Source organism: Hipposideros armiger, unplaced genomic scaffold (genome assembly GCF_001890085.2).
Source record: "Hipposideros armiger isolate ML-2016 unplaced genomic scaffold, ASM189008v1 scaffold_545, whole genome shotgun sequence".
In the NCBI taxonomy this organism is placed as follows: Eukaryota; Metazoa; Chordata; class Mammalia; order Chiroptera; family Hipposideridae; genus Hipposideros; species Hipposideros armiger.
This window is the reverse complement of record NW_017731895.1, coordinates 901,062-916,675: the sequence shown is the minus strand read 5'-3', so window position 1 is coordinate 916,675 and position 15,614 is coordinate 901,062. Positions and strand designations below refer to the sequence as shown.

Below are 15,614 nucleotides of genomic sequence, written 5' to 3'. Positions count from 1 at the left end.
TCCCACATATGAGGGCCAGTGACACTGCCCTCCACAGCTAAGATGCTGAACAACAGCTCAACCTGGAGCTGGGCTGCTGTGAGTCACCAGCGATGGCGTAGGCTGCAGTCCCTATGGCAGTGGGTTGCCATGGGCTACCGTGTGTAGCCAGCAGCCAGCGTGAGCGGCCAGCAGCCGCTGTGAGTTGCCGTCCAGAAGCCGACGACTGATCTGCCTTGCCTGGGAAGAGCGCAATGATGGTGCCAACTTGGGCCAATGAGGCGATGTCCTCCACAACTAGACTGAAGAACAAAACAACAGCAACTTGTCTGTTCCCCTTCCCCCAATTCCCCAGGGCTGTTCCCATCCCCCAATTCCCAATAAAAAAATCTTTGAAAAAAAAAGATTCATTTTTCTTATCTGAGGGACTCAAATTCCCACTGAGCATGGGGAGATAAGGACCATTTTGATTTCAAGATCTGTAAAGAATTTTATCTGAAATCATTTTCTAGTCCTTCCAAAATAAAGCTTTAAAGCCATGTAAGGGCAGGAATACACACACACAGACACACACACACACACACACACACACACACACCAGGGGTGACAAAAATGTATACAAGTGGACACTTTGGTCAACGTTGCTCAAGCAGTAGTCCATTGTAATCAGAAGTGTCCGGACGCTGAGATAACCACTTTTAGCACCGCGTGTAAGTGCAGAAGTCAAATGTGACTGGTATTCATCTTTTGTTACCAGTATATATTGACTATTACAATTTTAATTGTTTTTTTCTTTCTTAAAATGTGTATTTTTTGACACTCTGTGTGTGTGTGTGTGTGTGTGTGTGTGTGTGTGTGTGTTTATGTCACAGGCTTAAGGCAGGGCTAGGTCCATAGTAAGAACTTGGCGGGAGGGTTATTAGCTTGTCGGAATGAGCAAATGGAAATTGCTCCTTGACCTTGGTGATTTTCTATTCTGGAGCAAAAGGAAAGAACTTGCAGAGAAAAGAAATCAAAGTCTACCCACATAGCACAGCTAAACTAGAAGCAGCAGATGGTACCTTCCTCTTGGGGAAGAGTGCAGCTACCAATTCACCAAAATGAAGGGCCCCCAGTGCCCTTGACTTCCCAGCTCTTCTACCCTCAGGCTTCCATGCTGCCTGAGGAAACTACACATACCTCTTCCTCCAACTTTACCACCTTGGCCTGGGCGTTGCTCAGGGCCTGGTCTCGGATTTCGATGTGTCGCCTTTGGTCCTCATTGGTAGAACGGGCAGTGGCCAGCTCTGCTTCCAGCTTCTCCTTCTCCCGCTGGCTTTCCTTATCTATCAGGACATGAAATAGCAACACTGCCATTCCGGAGCTGGCTCAAAACCTTACCTGAGCAAAATTAATAACCATACCCATTACTAAACATTCTAGTGTTCTAACACACAGCTAAATGAACCAGGAAGCCAAGATCTGGACTCTATTACTGGGTTGACCACTAACTTGCTGTGTAAATTAAGAGTAGTCATTTAACAATGGTTGTTGTGCAGAAGCAATGAGAAAGTAGATATAAAAACTGTTATGAAAAGTATTACAGAAAGGAGAACATACACACAAATATTAAAAGAACCGGTAGGCTTGTCTCTTCAATTTTGTATCTTCAAACAGTTTTGTATTGGCAAAAGAACAATTGACCCCCCCTAAATTTCCCCATTGTTTCCTCATGAAAGCATATTAAATCGATCTAAAAATGGTGTTTCATAAACTATAGAAAACCTCAAATCCCGCCCTTTATTCATTAACATACATTATTTTTTAACTGAGATCAATCCAGAATTGCATTATAACTACAGATGAGCATGACACATGTAATTATGCCCCATGCCTTTCTAGGTTCCTTCCCTTTTAATTAGACAGACCTCATACCAGAAACTCAAATGAGCAGTTTTGCATCTCATTTAGAAGTAAAGTGCCTTTCCTCTCGAAACCTTAATACTCAAGTTTGTAGGAGAAACTTTAATAGGGTAGCCTTGCCTTCCTTCCCACTCTGACTTTACATATCCATTCAGATGTACCTTGGAAAGAAACGAATCTTTGTTGAATACTTATTACATACCAAATGTTGTATTAACTTAATCATCAGAACAACAGTATAGGGAAGGTATTATTCTCTTGTTCATTTTACATATGAGCAAACAGAGACTCAGAGGGCTTGAGTAAATTGTACAAGGTCCCACAATTGGTAAATAAGTAGTGGAGACCATACTTAAGGCTAAGTTGTTCTAAACTCTTTCTACTGTACCAGGCTGCCTTCTCCTAGTGTCCAGTTGGTTTGCCTTCTCTAGGGTAGTTTAAACACATTCCCCAGGGAGACTTTTCAAGAGGGCTTTCTTGGATCCTGCCATAGTCCCAACCATGTGGCACCCTGTGGATATCCAAAGGTAAAAGAAATTAAGGGGCCACAAGTCATGCCCTCTTCCTTGCCTTCTAAGTCGAGTTCATTTTTCTCTTCTAGAAACATTTATGTCTTTCACTCTGCTGTTAATATAGTTCAATCTGCTAAATTACCACATTTTATGAATTAGTAGCAGAGCTACTAGGACAACCAAAATGCCATCTTCACACAGGTAGGAGTGTCAACTAGCAGATCCAAGGCAAGAATCCATACATTTTCTGTTTTGTTTTGCTTTGGTTTGTCCTAAGAGGCTGCCACCCTCTCTACCTGTGAACTAGCTTCCATGGTAACCATGACACCAGAAAAGCAACTGCACAACAATTTACACTAGGCACTGATGACACCAGAAAAACTACATTCCTTCCTCTAAGACATACTGACAAAGGAACAGGAGGTTCAGGGAAATAAGGAAAAAAAAGTCCCAGTTCTGAAGCCAGCGCACAGTTGAGCAAACTAGGAAGGGAGGGAGATATTACTGCAAGTAAAGATCAAACAGACTCATAAAAGCTGACTTGGAAGTTGCATGGAGTAACTTGGAAGGGTCATGTGGAAGCCCAGCAAAGGTGGAGCCTGACGAGTCCCCACCAAGCACTATTCCAGCTGGGAGCTGCGCCGAGGGAGGCTAGGGGTAGGGGACACCAACTACAGGCATCTGCTGAAGTGGGGGTAGTACATCTGTTTCCCCTGAACTCATTCTCCCTATGGAGTCAATCCACTGTATAGTTTTTATTGCTGGATTTATTGTGGCACTTGGAAAGAATGAGGCATTGTCTAGCTGGGTGGGGTCCATTTTGGACCGATAAAGAAGAGGATTAATTCATTGTCAGTCCTAGGAGTATTTCCTGACAAAGGAAACACTGTTATAAGAGACATAGCTCTGGTTTCTACCATACCCTCCAACTCTGTAACCAGAGTTGCAATCCACCAAGGTATAATTATAATAATACAGGGTGTTTTAACTAAGGGAGCCCCAGGTTCAGGTCAGGTATTGCAAACACTAATCATCAATCCTGCATGTAAATCCCATCTCAACCAGAGCCAGCACATGGAGGCTTCAACAATAAATGCCTTCAACATTAAAGAACCCCATGGTCACTGAGGTCCTTTTCAGTGAGCCATGGCAAAAGCAGGGATTTCAAGGGGCTTCTCCTGTTTAATACAGAAGGAGCCATGTTGATGTGACTAGATGTTGTGGCAAACAGCCTTCTTGGCTAGGAGGAAAAGATTAAAATCTCCCAACTTCATGCTTGAACAGGAAAAACACTCCCTAAATGACATGCACTCTACCCTGGTTGTTCTAGAAGGCTAAATAGAACTGTGTGACCTCTTCACACACCTCATTCCCCTCCACACATTAATACCTGCTGCTGAAGCTTTCAGACTTACTTTTTGCAAAGAGCTGAGAGATGGTTTTTCTGGTATCCTCTGACCCCTCATATTCCTTCTCTGCAAGCTGCTTGTTGGCTGTCTCTAGACGCTCTGTGGAATTAGGACACAATAAACCGGGTCCCATGCACAAACTTCCATGCACGTACTGTTGGCCCTCTCAGTACTGATCTTGGGCAAAACAAGCCTGCTTCTTCTTATTACACAGGAATGGGTGACACAAACATAGGTTTGCAAATGAGGATCCCGAAACAACATTAGACCATGGCAGGGAAAGGGGAGGTGAGTACTTAACGCTTCAGTCCCCATTGGCAAAACCATAGTACAGAACTCTAAATTTCCACAAAGTAATTTATCCCTGAATATGATAGCTTTCATTCACCAGGCAAGAGCACCAAATTATTATAAAGTCTTCAAAATCATGTAATGTCAAAGCTGGAAGGGGACCATAGGCAGCATCTAGTTCAGTTCCTTCATTTTATAGACAAGATGCCCTAAACCCAAAGATAAAAAAATAACATCCCCAGGGCCATCAGTTTTGAAGGTGGTTCTTTCTCACCATCTTCAATGTTATACGTTAAGGTAAAAATACAAAGAGGGAATCCTAGAAACAATGGAGGATATCACTATTTCAAGCTTTACCAAAGACAGGCCTCTGTAAAACCTATAAAGGAAGAGAGGCAGCACGGATTGTGTGGGTCAGCCAGGTAGTTCCAGAAGTCCCAGGATGGGCACTGTACGATCAACACATCAGCTCATCACACTCTGATTAAGCAAGCTTAGGACCAAGTACTACTGTGGTCACAAAAACCTAGCCTGGTTTATACCCTGCAATTTACTGATCATACTAGTGGTCTGGACAAACCTAAGAGCCTCAAGGTATGCGACTGAGCTCTTCCCTTCACCATCTTGGCCAGTGTGTCAAAAGTGATTCCCTCACCTCTCAGATCCCTGTTGAAGTCATGCATCCTTCGAATCTCGCCCTCGAGCTTGTTGCGCATGGCTTTTTCCAGGGCCTCTCTTTTGGAGGATGACTTCACAAGGTTCTCATATGCCTCCGAGACACGCTGGATTTCTGTCTCCACCTGAACAACAACACAACAACAACAACAAAACAAAACACAGGAAACATAGTAGGGATGGTAGGAGCTGGAGGGAAAGATAGTCTGAAAACATACATGTGACTCCTTAAGGAGGGCTTCTCCCAGGGCTTTTTCAGATAGCCAGCAGGCAAGCGTAACACAGAAAAGAAAACATCTCCAAAAGGACTTATACATTCAACCTTAAGTTCAGTAATTAACTCACAGGGTCATGATATTTCCCCAGGTTTTTACAAATACCTGTTTCTGCTTTCAGAGAAGGTGGTAGGAGAGAATAAATTTCGTAAGTATAGTTATAAGTGATTTTCATTTCTGAATAAGAATTTTCTTAATTTTGAATATAAAAATAATGCATATAATATAGACAACGTTATTCTAGAGCAGGGGTCGGCAAACTGCGGCTCGCGAGCCACATGCAGCTCTTAGAATATGTTCCTGTCTCAAAAGTTTGTGGACCCCTAGAAGAGCCAATCCTGTCCTTCACAACAATTTAAAAATTATTCAAGAGACATAAATACATGTTTACATAATCACCATTATGTGAATAATAGCCTTTAAAAATTGTATAAATGAAACTATGATAGTTTTATTTTCATTTTCAATTTTACTTCAGAGCCACAGGTACGTATCCAAAGAGCCGCATGTGGCTCGCGAGCCACAGTTTCCCGACCCCTGGCGGCTTTTGTCTCAAAATTCTGACGACCAAACCCTGTTCTAGAGCATACAAAGGGCTTTCACATGTTTATTTCTATCATCCTGATCTCGGCCTTTGCAAAGATACCTCTCCCAATTTTAGCAAAGAGCAGAGTTAAACTGTCTTTTCCAAGATGAAGTTAGCAGCAAAAGCAAACCGTAAAAACTCTAAGCCTCAAACTCATCTAGTAGTAGTTCAGTTCAATTTAACAAATATTTAACAAGGGCCAAATATTTATAAGAACGCTTTAAGGCACTGTGGGGTTTGTAAATATGAGTGAGGACATCATCAAAAAGCCCTCAAGGAGCTTTTGAGCTAATTAGGTAAAATAATATAGGAAAAGAGACAATATTAAGAAAAGTAGTAGAGGTGCTATAAAGTGCAGGTGAGGAATAAGTTATTCCTGGTTAGGGGTAAGGGAAGGGGAGGACAATTTCAGGTAGGGAGTGGCATTTAGAGTCAGATCCTGAAAGCTGGGTCAGATATCAATGAGCAGAGGTGAGGGGAAGGGTATTCTATTCTGAGTGAGTGAATGCATTCCTAGAATGACCAGTAGTCCCATTTGGCTGGACACTGTGGGGTACACAGAGGGAAACTGGTGAGATCTGGCTGCAAAGATAGATTGGAGTCAGACTAGAGTCAGCTCATAAAAGGGCTTTAATGCCACGCACTTGGACTTTATTCCATAGTCAGTGGGAAGCCAGTACAAATTTGTGACCAGAAATTCATGGTCTGAGTTTAGTTTTATGACACCCCTGCAAATCTTGTAAAATGGAAAAAATAACACAAAACCTCAAAGGGAAAAGGTTTTGCCCTGAATCAGCCCAAATCAGGAAGAAAATAAAAAAATTATACTCCAGAGTCTTCCTGGAACCAGTATAGCTTCATTGCACATATAATAACTACATAGATATTTGCATATAATTTGTGTAAGACAAATAAACCCCATGATTATTAAGCAATATTCAAATTAATTATGATTCCTGCAACCGTTCTGCATTTGTTCTCAGTTTGCCACTATCCTTCTTAACAAATCTCAAGGTACTTTGTGGAGAGAAATATCAGGCCCCCTGTGGAAGACTGGGGAAAAGGTGGGATTACCAAACAACTCAGATTCCACCTGCCCCAGCTCCAAAATTATGCCTGATGCAGGACTGCCTGCAAACAAATGAGGTTTACACCACAGAAAAGAGCAGACTTGAGAGTGTTTGTCTCCTTGCAGATGGCACCAAGATAGCAGCACAGAAGGAGAAAACTGGTGAATGGCATTTAGAGACATGATCTGCAAGGCCTGAGCCTGATAAAGCTTCTGTGTGAAATTCAAGTGCTGAGTAGAGAAAAGAAGCATTTCCATTTGAAAGAGCAGCTTGGTGTTGGTCTCCTCTGGGCAGCCTTTAGAGTACAAGGCTTTCCAGTTCCTCACAGAAGGCCACACCTGGAAGGCAGTCCCTCTACTCAAGTTGTTCAGTAGTACTATTTCAAGATCTTGTACCAATCCTTTCCCTGTGTAGATACTGTACCCTCCAAAAGAGCAAGCTGTACTTCTGTCAATAAAACCTTCCAGGAAAAGAAGTCACTAAGGGTACATCTACTAGTTTGGACTGTGTGATGGTGGGGGCAGAGAAGAGGGCGAGTGGTGGTGGGTTTCCACGCTTATTCTGTTTACTTATTCCTCTCATGAACCTCGGGTCTTATTTGTTCTAGCACCAGCTAGTATCTACCACGTTATTCTCCCCACATTCCTTTTCCTCTTCTACCTGACCTGTGCCTCTCATCTACTGCAGCACTGGGTCAGCCTTTACTTCCCCCAATAACCAACCTGTGCCAATTACTCTTGGCTGAGGCATCTTTCCTCATACTGCGAAACAAACAACACAAATCCTATTATACCCCTCTTCCTGCCACCCACCCACCCCTCAAAAATTAACCATGGATCCTTTGATGAAGAGGACCTATACAAGATTTGGGTTCATCCTTCAGCTACTGCATCAAAGATGGCGTCGAGGCCACCCTGAATAGATACTTAGGGAGGGGTATTAACTGTTAAACCTAATCAGCCAAACCGGACCAGTTTGCATCTAGTGTGTGTGTGAATATGGTCAATTTATTGCACCAATGTGATGGGAGGGGGGGAGTAGAGCTAAATGAGCTGAGAGAGAAAATTTAAAATTGGTGGCAAGCTAGGGAGAAACAGTTCTCACTCAACCCCAGCAACCCTCATCCTGATTTGGGAACACTGGGGGGAAAGCATTTTTGCCACATAAAAAATACTTAGCTGACTTCCTCTCTCCCTAAGGACTCAGATCTGTTGTTTACATATTCTCAGCTTCTGCGGGTCCCTGAAATTTCCACTCAAGGGTGTCTCCTAAGGACAGAGTTGCTGAACAATACCAGGGAACCTCCCCTCCCTTCCCCACCTTCACCCTTACCTCCCTGAACAGTTTACATTGTCAGGAGATCAAACCACTTGAGCTCTACAATGACAAAAGCTTCAAAGAGGCTGCCAAAGGCATAACCCTATGCACCAACAGCCCCTGGAAGCCAAGAGCTAAGGTTCCTTGCTTAGGGCACTCACCAGCTCAAGTCCCAGCTGCAGGCGATAGGAGGGGCCCAGGGAAGAATGTGAACTGAGGACATATACTCCTTTTCTATTGGGTTGTCGTCGGGAAAGTCATGACGTATTTTTCTATGGTTTTCAAAGCAAAATGTGTCATGACTTTCCCGAAGACCCAATATTTCCTCAGCCCAGAGCTGTCACCTGTCACCCAGCTGTGGTGCGAAGCCCCTCCTGACCCCCATACACACCAGAGAAAGAGAGCAGATGTTGAATTTGAGCTGTAGGGAAGGACCAAAGCAAAAAGGAGGAAGGGAGGGGTGTTGAAAAAGAGTTACCATGGGAACTCCCACTCAGAAAAGTGCTCGAAGCTGTTTCCAGAACAAGGCAGGAGCAGGATATAACTTCAGTAGGGAGATTTTTTTTTCCTAGGAACTATGGTTTTATATTTAGGATTAAAATTCAGCATTTGGGAAAATATAATCAAGACAGAAAGTCTTTATGCTGGCAGTTCCTTTACCTACACAGACATCACCAGTATTCTTGATCTTATGAAGAAGTGTCTTTGCGTTCTGGAATTCTAAAGCAATCAATTAAGTTTTCTTTAGGGCTATGGTTTCTGGAAAAACTGTATAAATATGGTTTTTTTTCTCCTCGCATAAGTGTAAAATGTTCCTTCTCCTAGAAAGACAGGCAGGAGGCTTTTCCTAAAGTTTGATCCATATCTAAACTTCAGATATAAGAATTGTGAAGACCTGCCCATAAAATCATGCGGACACCCACAAGTGCAGACTTTTACATTGATATCAAACAAAAAAGGTTTAAAGGAGACTCTAATATCCTAACACAGGGGCCTCACCTTCTGCAGTCTTGCCACCTTCTCGTAGCATCCTTCCAGCTCCTGCCGTAAGTTCCGGTTCTCATCTGAAAGTATCTCAACCATCTGCTGGGCTCTGGAAACAATGGCAAAAGGGTCTGCTGGCATTGGCTGATAAGAAGCAGAGGACTGCTGAGCTCTAGGCATAGCTGAATAGGTTTCTCCTGGCTGCTGCTGGTGATGGTGGTGGTGGTGTTGCTGCTGCTGCTGCTGCTGCTGACTCAGGCCCGGCTGGGTCAGGCGGTAATGATCTCCCTGATGAGCCTGATTAGGAAGGAAATGTTGCTGCGGCCTAGGTAGGTGAGCTGAGTGGTCTCCTTGGTTTAGGACCAATGGGTGTTGGGCAGGAGATAATCTAGTGGATGGTGGAGATTGCAGCAAGGGCAAGGAACCCCCAGATGTGAGGGAAGAAGTAGGACTGTGAGGCTGAGAGGTCCTGGCTGACAACGGCAGTGAGAGGTCCTGTGTTGGCCTGTAAAACACGGAGGGCATGCCAATATTAAGCTCTCTCTGAAGGCACTGGGGCAGAAAGAAGGGCACAAAAAATGAGATGGGGAGGCTTCCAGTGCCCCCAGGACACCTCCAACATGAGTAGCAGGCAGTGTTAGGGATCTCTGCAAAGACCCCTACTGTCCTTTCCAAGCCTGACCTTCCGTGATTGGCTGACAGACAGAGATGTGATCCCATGGAGGATTGAACCAGATGATCTCAAACTCCGCTTTGTGAAAATCAAAATTATGTATGCTTGTACAGTCAGTGCTCAAGTTAAAGCATATTAAATAAGTCTTCTGCAAGGTAATTTCCACCTTCCACCTCATTATTTTAATCTAAACTTTTTCTGACATTCTATGTATGGTCTGGCACACATAAAGAGTCAAATTTAGAAAATATGTCCCTCTTGCCCAGAAGGAAACAGCAAACAACAGTCAAAACCACCTCTCATGTAACAACCTAAGTGTCCATCAACAGATGAATGGATAAAGAAACACTGGTACATATATACAATGGAATATTACTCAGCCATAAAAAAGAATAAAACCTTGCCATCTGCAACAACCTGGATGGACTTAAGAGGATATTGTGCTGAATGGAGTAAGTCAGACAGAGAAAAACAAATGATATATGATTTCACTTACATGTGAAATCTAAAAAAAAATAAACGAACAAACAAAACAGAAAGAAACTCTTAGATACAGAGAACATTTTGATGATTTCCAGCTGGGAGGGAAGTTGGGGGCAGGCTGAAAAAAGGGAAGGACTTAAGAAGTACAAATTGGTAGTTACAAAATAGTCATGGGGATGGATACATTAGAAATACAGTCAACAATACTGTAATAACTATGTATGGTGTTAGATGGGTATTAGATTTATCGGGGTGATCACTTCATAAGTTTTATAAATAACGAATCACTATGTTGTACACCTAAAATTAATATAATATTGTATGTCAACTATAACTGAAATATTAAAAATATATTTTAAAACACCCCTTATTTTGCTCTCTGCACCTGTTTTGATAATACATATATACACAAAAAATTACTTGAGAATATGTACATCCTTATTACATTAGAGATACCAAACAATTATTGATATTAATAATTGACTGATGCCTATTAGCAGTAATAATATCATGACTTGGAGGGAATTACAGGCAACACTATCATACTATATTTGATTTTTTGCATCACAAAATGTAAGAACTGGAAAGGCCTTAAAGAAATCATTTAGTCCAACTCTGTGATTGGACAGGTGGAAACTGAGGTCCAGAGAGGGGAAGCAATCTGCCAAACATTACACAGTGAGTTACTGGTAGTGCCATGGTTGAACCCTTGTTTCCCAATTCTCATTTTCAGGCTCTATCCACTACCATAATACACTGATTTCCATGAACTAATATTCAGATTCCTACACTATTGTTTATAGAAAGTTCCAGAAAGATAACTTTGATACATTATTTAATATGGCTCTCCCATTTTTGCACTATTAGCCATTAAAAGAAACAGTATGTGAATCAATCACTTCCACCAGCATCAATATCAGGAAGAATATGTCAATATACACTAAAGACAAAAAGCTTATTCACACCCCCCAGCCCATGCCCAACTAACCTTTTATACTCCCACATCCTATGGATGCTTGTCCTACAGTTGATATTTCTCAATCCAGGGAAGACAGATGGCTAAGAGCATAGGATTTGGATCCCAACAGAGTTCGGAAACTTTTCTACTGCTTACTAGCTGTGTAACCTTGCTCAAGTTACTTAATCTGCATGAATCTGTTTTGTTCCTGAGGTTGCAAATGAATTATACAAATACTGGGCTCTTCTCATTTTTTTAGCTCAATAGGAATTCAGTCTCTTATGTACCTCCCAGTGAGATAGGTTCACCTGGTTAGTGATTTTGCTTATGGGATATCCATTTAATCTTTGCACTAAATTGCATAAAATTCATGGTAGAATGGGGACAAATCACCAGGAGCAATTCACTTTTAACTGGCATTCCAGATGCTGTAAAGCACATCCCTCCCACACACACACTCCAATTATCATTATTGTTAATGTATCTACCCCTACAATAGATTTTCACTATCAGAGCTTTCTACAGCTACAAAAATAATTCCAGGGCCGGCTGAGTGGCTCAGTTCGTTAAGAGTTGGCTTAAGAGCATGAGCTCTGAGCAACAGGGCCACCAGTTCGATTCCCACAAGGGTCAGTGATGCTGTGCTCGAGCTGAGCTATCTCTGAGCTGCCAACAGGTGGCAGGATGGCTCAGCTGGTGTAACAACAAGATTGCCTGTTCAATGGTGGGCTACGGCCACCCACAACTAAGACTGAACTTGGCACCTTGAGCTGGGCTGCCGCTCGGATGGCTCAGTGGATACAGCATGTGCTCTTAACAACAATGCTGCTGGGTTCAACTCCCGCACGGGATGACGGCTATGTCCACCCGCAACTAAGATTGAACTCGGCCCCTTAAGCTGAGATGCCACCTGGATGGCTCAGTGGATAGAGCATGTGCTCTTAACAAGGCTGCTGGGTTCGACTCCCCCATGGGATGGTGCCTGCACCCACCGCAACTAAGATTGAACACAGCACCTTGAGCTTAGAGGCCACGAGCTGCCAACAGGCAGCCACATGGCGACTGACGCCCTCCAGAACAAAGACTGAAGAACAACAACTTGGCTGGTCCCCTTCACCAATTCTCTAACACTGTTCCTTGCCCCCAATTCCCCAATAAAAATCTTTACAAAAATAAAAAAATAAAAATAATTCCAAATACTTCCTCATAGATACCGAATTGCCAAGATGTTCAACAAAGCCCTCAAACCTGCTCAAACCCTAGGTTCTGTCTCTTGGCCACATCAATGCCTCTGATGTACCCACATTCTTCCAGTTTCATACATATGTCATTAAAATAATTGCTGAATATTAAAGAAAGCAAGTGAACTATTTGAGGTTAGAGGAATTTACATGGATCTCATGCTTACAACTGAAAAGTTGCTACCATACATAAATTTTCTTTCCAAGAACTCAAAGCATTCATACAATCAAAAGCCTGGGAGCTGTTTATAAACTTATTTGGGGAAGAGTCTTTCTCCATTTTCCATACTGTGAATATTCAGTTTCCTCAGAGATAAAATGGACTGTGTGCTCTCCTTCCTCTCTGAGTAAAAGCTATTATGATAGATAGATAAATAGATAGATATAGCTACCTAGGGAGAGATATAGATATTAATATAATTTATAACATATAGTATATATTATAATAATATAATAATACAATGTATATTATAATGTATATTATATATAGTATACATTATATTATATATGCTATATATAACACATTTATATTAATATCTAAATCTATCCCTAGATATCTATATTTATATCATCTATATCTATATCATCTATATCTATAGCTACATCATCTATTATCTATCTCTATCTATACCCCTGGAGTCAAATATAATGTCCTGGAATTTGAAGGGACTTTTGGATATCGTGGGCAGAAAAGAGGGGCTTACATTTCATGTTCTTCAATCCAGCTCTCAAATTTTAAGGGAAAAACAACCATATTAACCTTCATCCTCATTGCCAGGATTTGGAAACCCAAGGCCTGGGAGTTGTTCTCTTTTAAAGACTGAATGCCCAGTTAAGAACTGGGCTTCTTTGCCCCACCTCCCCAAGTCCCCAACAGCAGCCCAGGACTTTCAAACAGACCTGACACTGGCCTCCTTCCTGCTTAAAGGCCTAAAGCCTCCCTGCTCCGTGCCCTGGACAAGCACATGGAGAAGAAGGAGACCACAAGGTCTCTGGAAAGAGGTCTCTGGAGTCAGATAAGCCCAGGATTGCAGCGGCCCTGGCCATAACTCTGGCTCTGCATATAGATAAGTGGAAACAAGGCAGCTGCCCCTCGGGTTCCCCAGGCTGGAAAAGGAAACAGATTTCAGTGCATCGTGATGTTGGGAAAACCAAGGCAGTCTGTCCCTGGCAGGTTTGCAAACACGAAGCAAGGCTTGGGCAGTTGCAAAGGGAGAGAAAGCCCTCCAGCCAAGGAACTCCATCTGGGCTCCAGCATTCGCCCACCACTAAACAAAAGCAGGTCAGTATTAACACTCTTGGGAAGATCCCCCTGAGCAGAGGGGACTGAGGAATGACAGGGGTGCCAGAGAGCTAAAGGGATGTCAGAGGAAGCAAAACTACACTCAAGATTAAATAATAATAACAGTGAGAGTAATAATAAAGGTGGCGGCTGCGTGAGCGGCACACTCCCCAGGTCCTTATACAGCACAGCAGCATGAATCTCTCCTCACTGACACATTAACCAGGAACAGGCGGCCAGCAGACAATAGAATCACATGATCTAATGGAAGCCCTGACCTGCCTCCCTGCCCCTTCCCTCTCTTCATCCTGCCCCTTCCTAAAACAATCTGGGTCCCTGGTGATCTGCAGAAAGGAGGACATGGCATACAGGCAGGACAGAGACCAATGACTAAAATCAGCATACCTCCAAAGCTGGGGGAACTCCCTCCCAGAGAGAGTTTGCAAAGATGCAAAGGGAAAGCAAAAGCAAAGCCTGTTTATCTAGTTGACATAGTGCCTCCCACCCTGCCACCTCACTGACTGGGAGCCCCTGCCCTCCCCAGCCACACACACCCCCACACACACACACAGATACTACACACTCCCAGCCCACACATGTAGAGGCCCACACACTCACACTCTCACCAGAGCAGGTGCCACCAATAGTCTGGAACTCAATTTATTCTCCCCACAGAAACTGTGACTTTCCCAGGCTCTGTCAGGGTGAATATGTGAATCCTGGAGAGGGCTGCAAATTCCGGATTGTTTCTCTTGCACAATCAGCTCTGTTCTGAACTACAAAGTTAGGTCACCCTTAGATTCCACTCAACAAGGATTTCAAGAAACCTTAGATCTGGGCATGATTTCAACAATTGAAAGGAGGTGGCTGCTTTACAAACAGAAAGGATTTAATTTTTAAAAGCAGTTGATAAATGTATAAACCCCAGATGCAGAAAAGGCTCAGCACTTAAAAAGACAAAGATTCAGAAAATTTTTAATTCTGCACATGGCTGGGCCTTGTTTCCCATCTGGAGTTCTGGGCATTCAGGATATTTATTTTTTAACTGGGGAGGAGGGCATAGAGAAGATGTAGTAATAAAAATATTGTTTATAACATTTTGTTCATTTTAACAGCAAATGTCCAGCATTTCACTGCACCTCTAAAGGCAAATTGCTGTTTTATGAGTAGCAATTTGTTCAAAGAGCTTGTTTTGTATCCTGATCTGTAATTTGTGGATTAAGAACTAAGAATTTCGTCTTCTAATTATTTGGTGCTAGCAGCAGTTACTTGGAAAGGTACTCACAAACTGTCTAGCGACTTGTTTAAAGGCAGCTAGTAGGACAAATGTGTCACCACCTAAAAGCGTACACTCCTGGGAAGCAGTTCAACTACTTTCCCTTGCCAGTAATTTGTCAATAGGTGCCACTCCCTCACCCAATGCCTGGCAAACATTTTATTGCCAGAATTTGTCTGATGCAGACCCAAACGTCACATAGAACATCTTCCGATTAGGAACGTTTTAAGTTTGATTATTCATCGAGCATAACAAGCACCTGTTCCTCTCCCATAGAGAAAAAAAAACTGTTAGGGCAAACCTGTATATTAAAATGCTGCTCAAGAGAGATGGTAATCAGCATGGGCTCTATTGCTTTAGGGGATAGGAAAACAGATCCACAGATAATGTAGGAGGGAGGAGAAAATACGCATATCTTCCTGTAAAATGTATGCAGCTAAATTTCTTGGGTGGTTTAATCAGTATGGGAAGAAAAAAAAATCCCTCTTTGGGTTCCTTATTATTTATTTAAGCAGACCAAAGAGCTTTTTCATCTAGCTTCAAACACTGTGGGAGTCATTTCAGATCACAAACAATACTGGTGAATGAATTCTGAAAACAGCTTTCCTGGGAAGGTGAGCCATGTGCTGAGCGGGGCTTTGGATTCTGCTCCACACTCCAGCCAGCATACTCCCCTCCCACAAGGTAACAAACGTCAGCCC

At 42.7% G+C, this 15,614-nt stretch overlaps 1 protein-coding gene across 10 annotated transcripts in view; it reads right to left on the bottom strand.

Moving 5' to 3' along the window:
• The window catches only part of AMOT (angiomotin), a 102,324-nt gene that overhangs the window by 64,370 nt on the left and 22,340 nt on the right, over positions 1-15,614 (bottom strand). For 6 of the 10 annotated variants that reach the window (XM_019668961.1, XM_019668957.1, XM_019668962.1 and 3 more), the window contains 4 exons: positions 9,016-9,505; positions 4,749-4,893; positions 3,809-3,901; positions 1,159-1,304 (listed from right to left, as the gene is read on the bottom strand). In XM_019668961.1, coding sequence (XP_019524506.1) covers positions 1,159-1,304; positions 3,809-3,901; positions 4,749-4,893; positions 9,016-9,505 — 874 coding nt within the window. Of the gene's footprint in view, positions 1-1,158; positions 1,305-3,808; positions 3,902-4,748; positions 4,894-9,015; positions 9,506-14,255; positions 14,405-15,614 lie in introns of those variants that run through there. The other 4 variants (XM_019668964.1, XM_019668965.1, XM_019668963.1 and 1 more) reach the window with 4 other exon arrangements.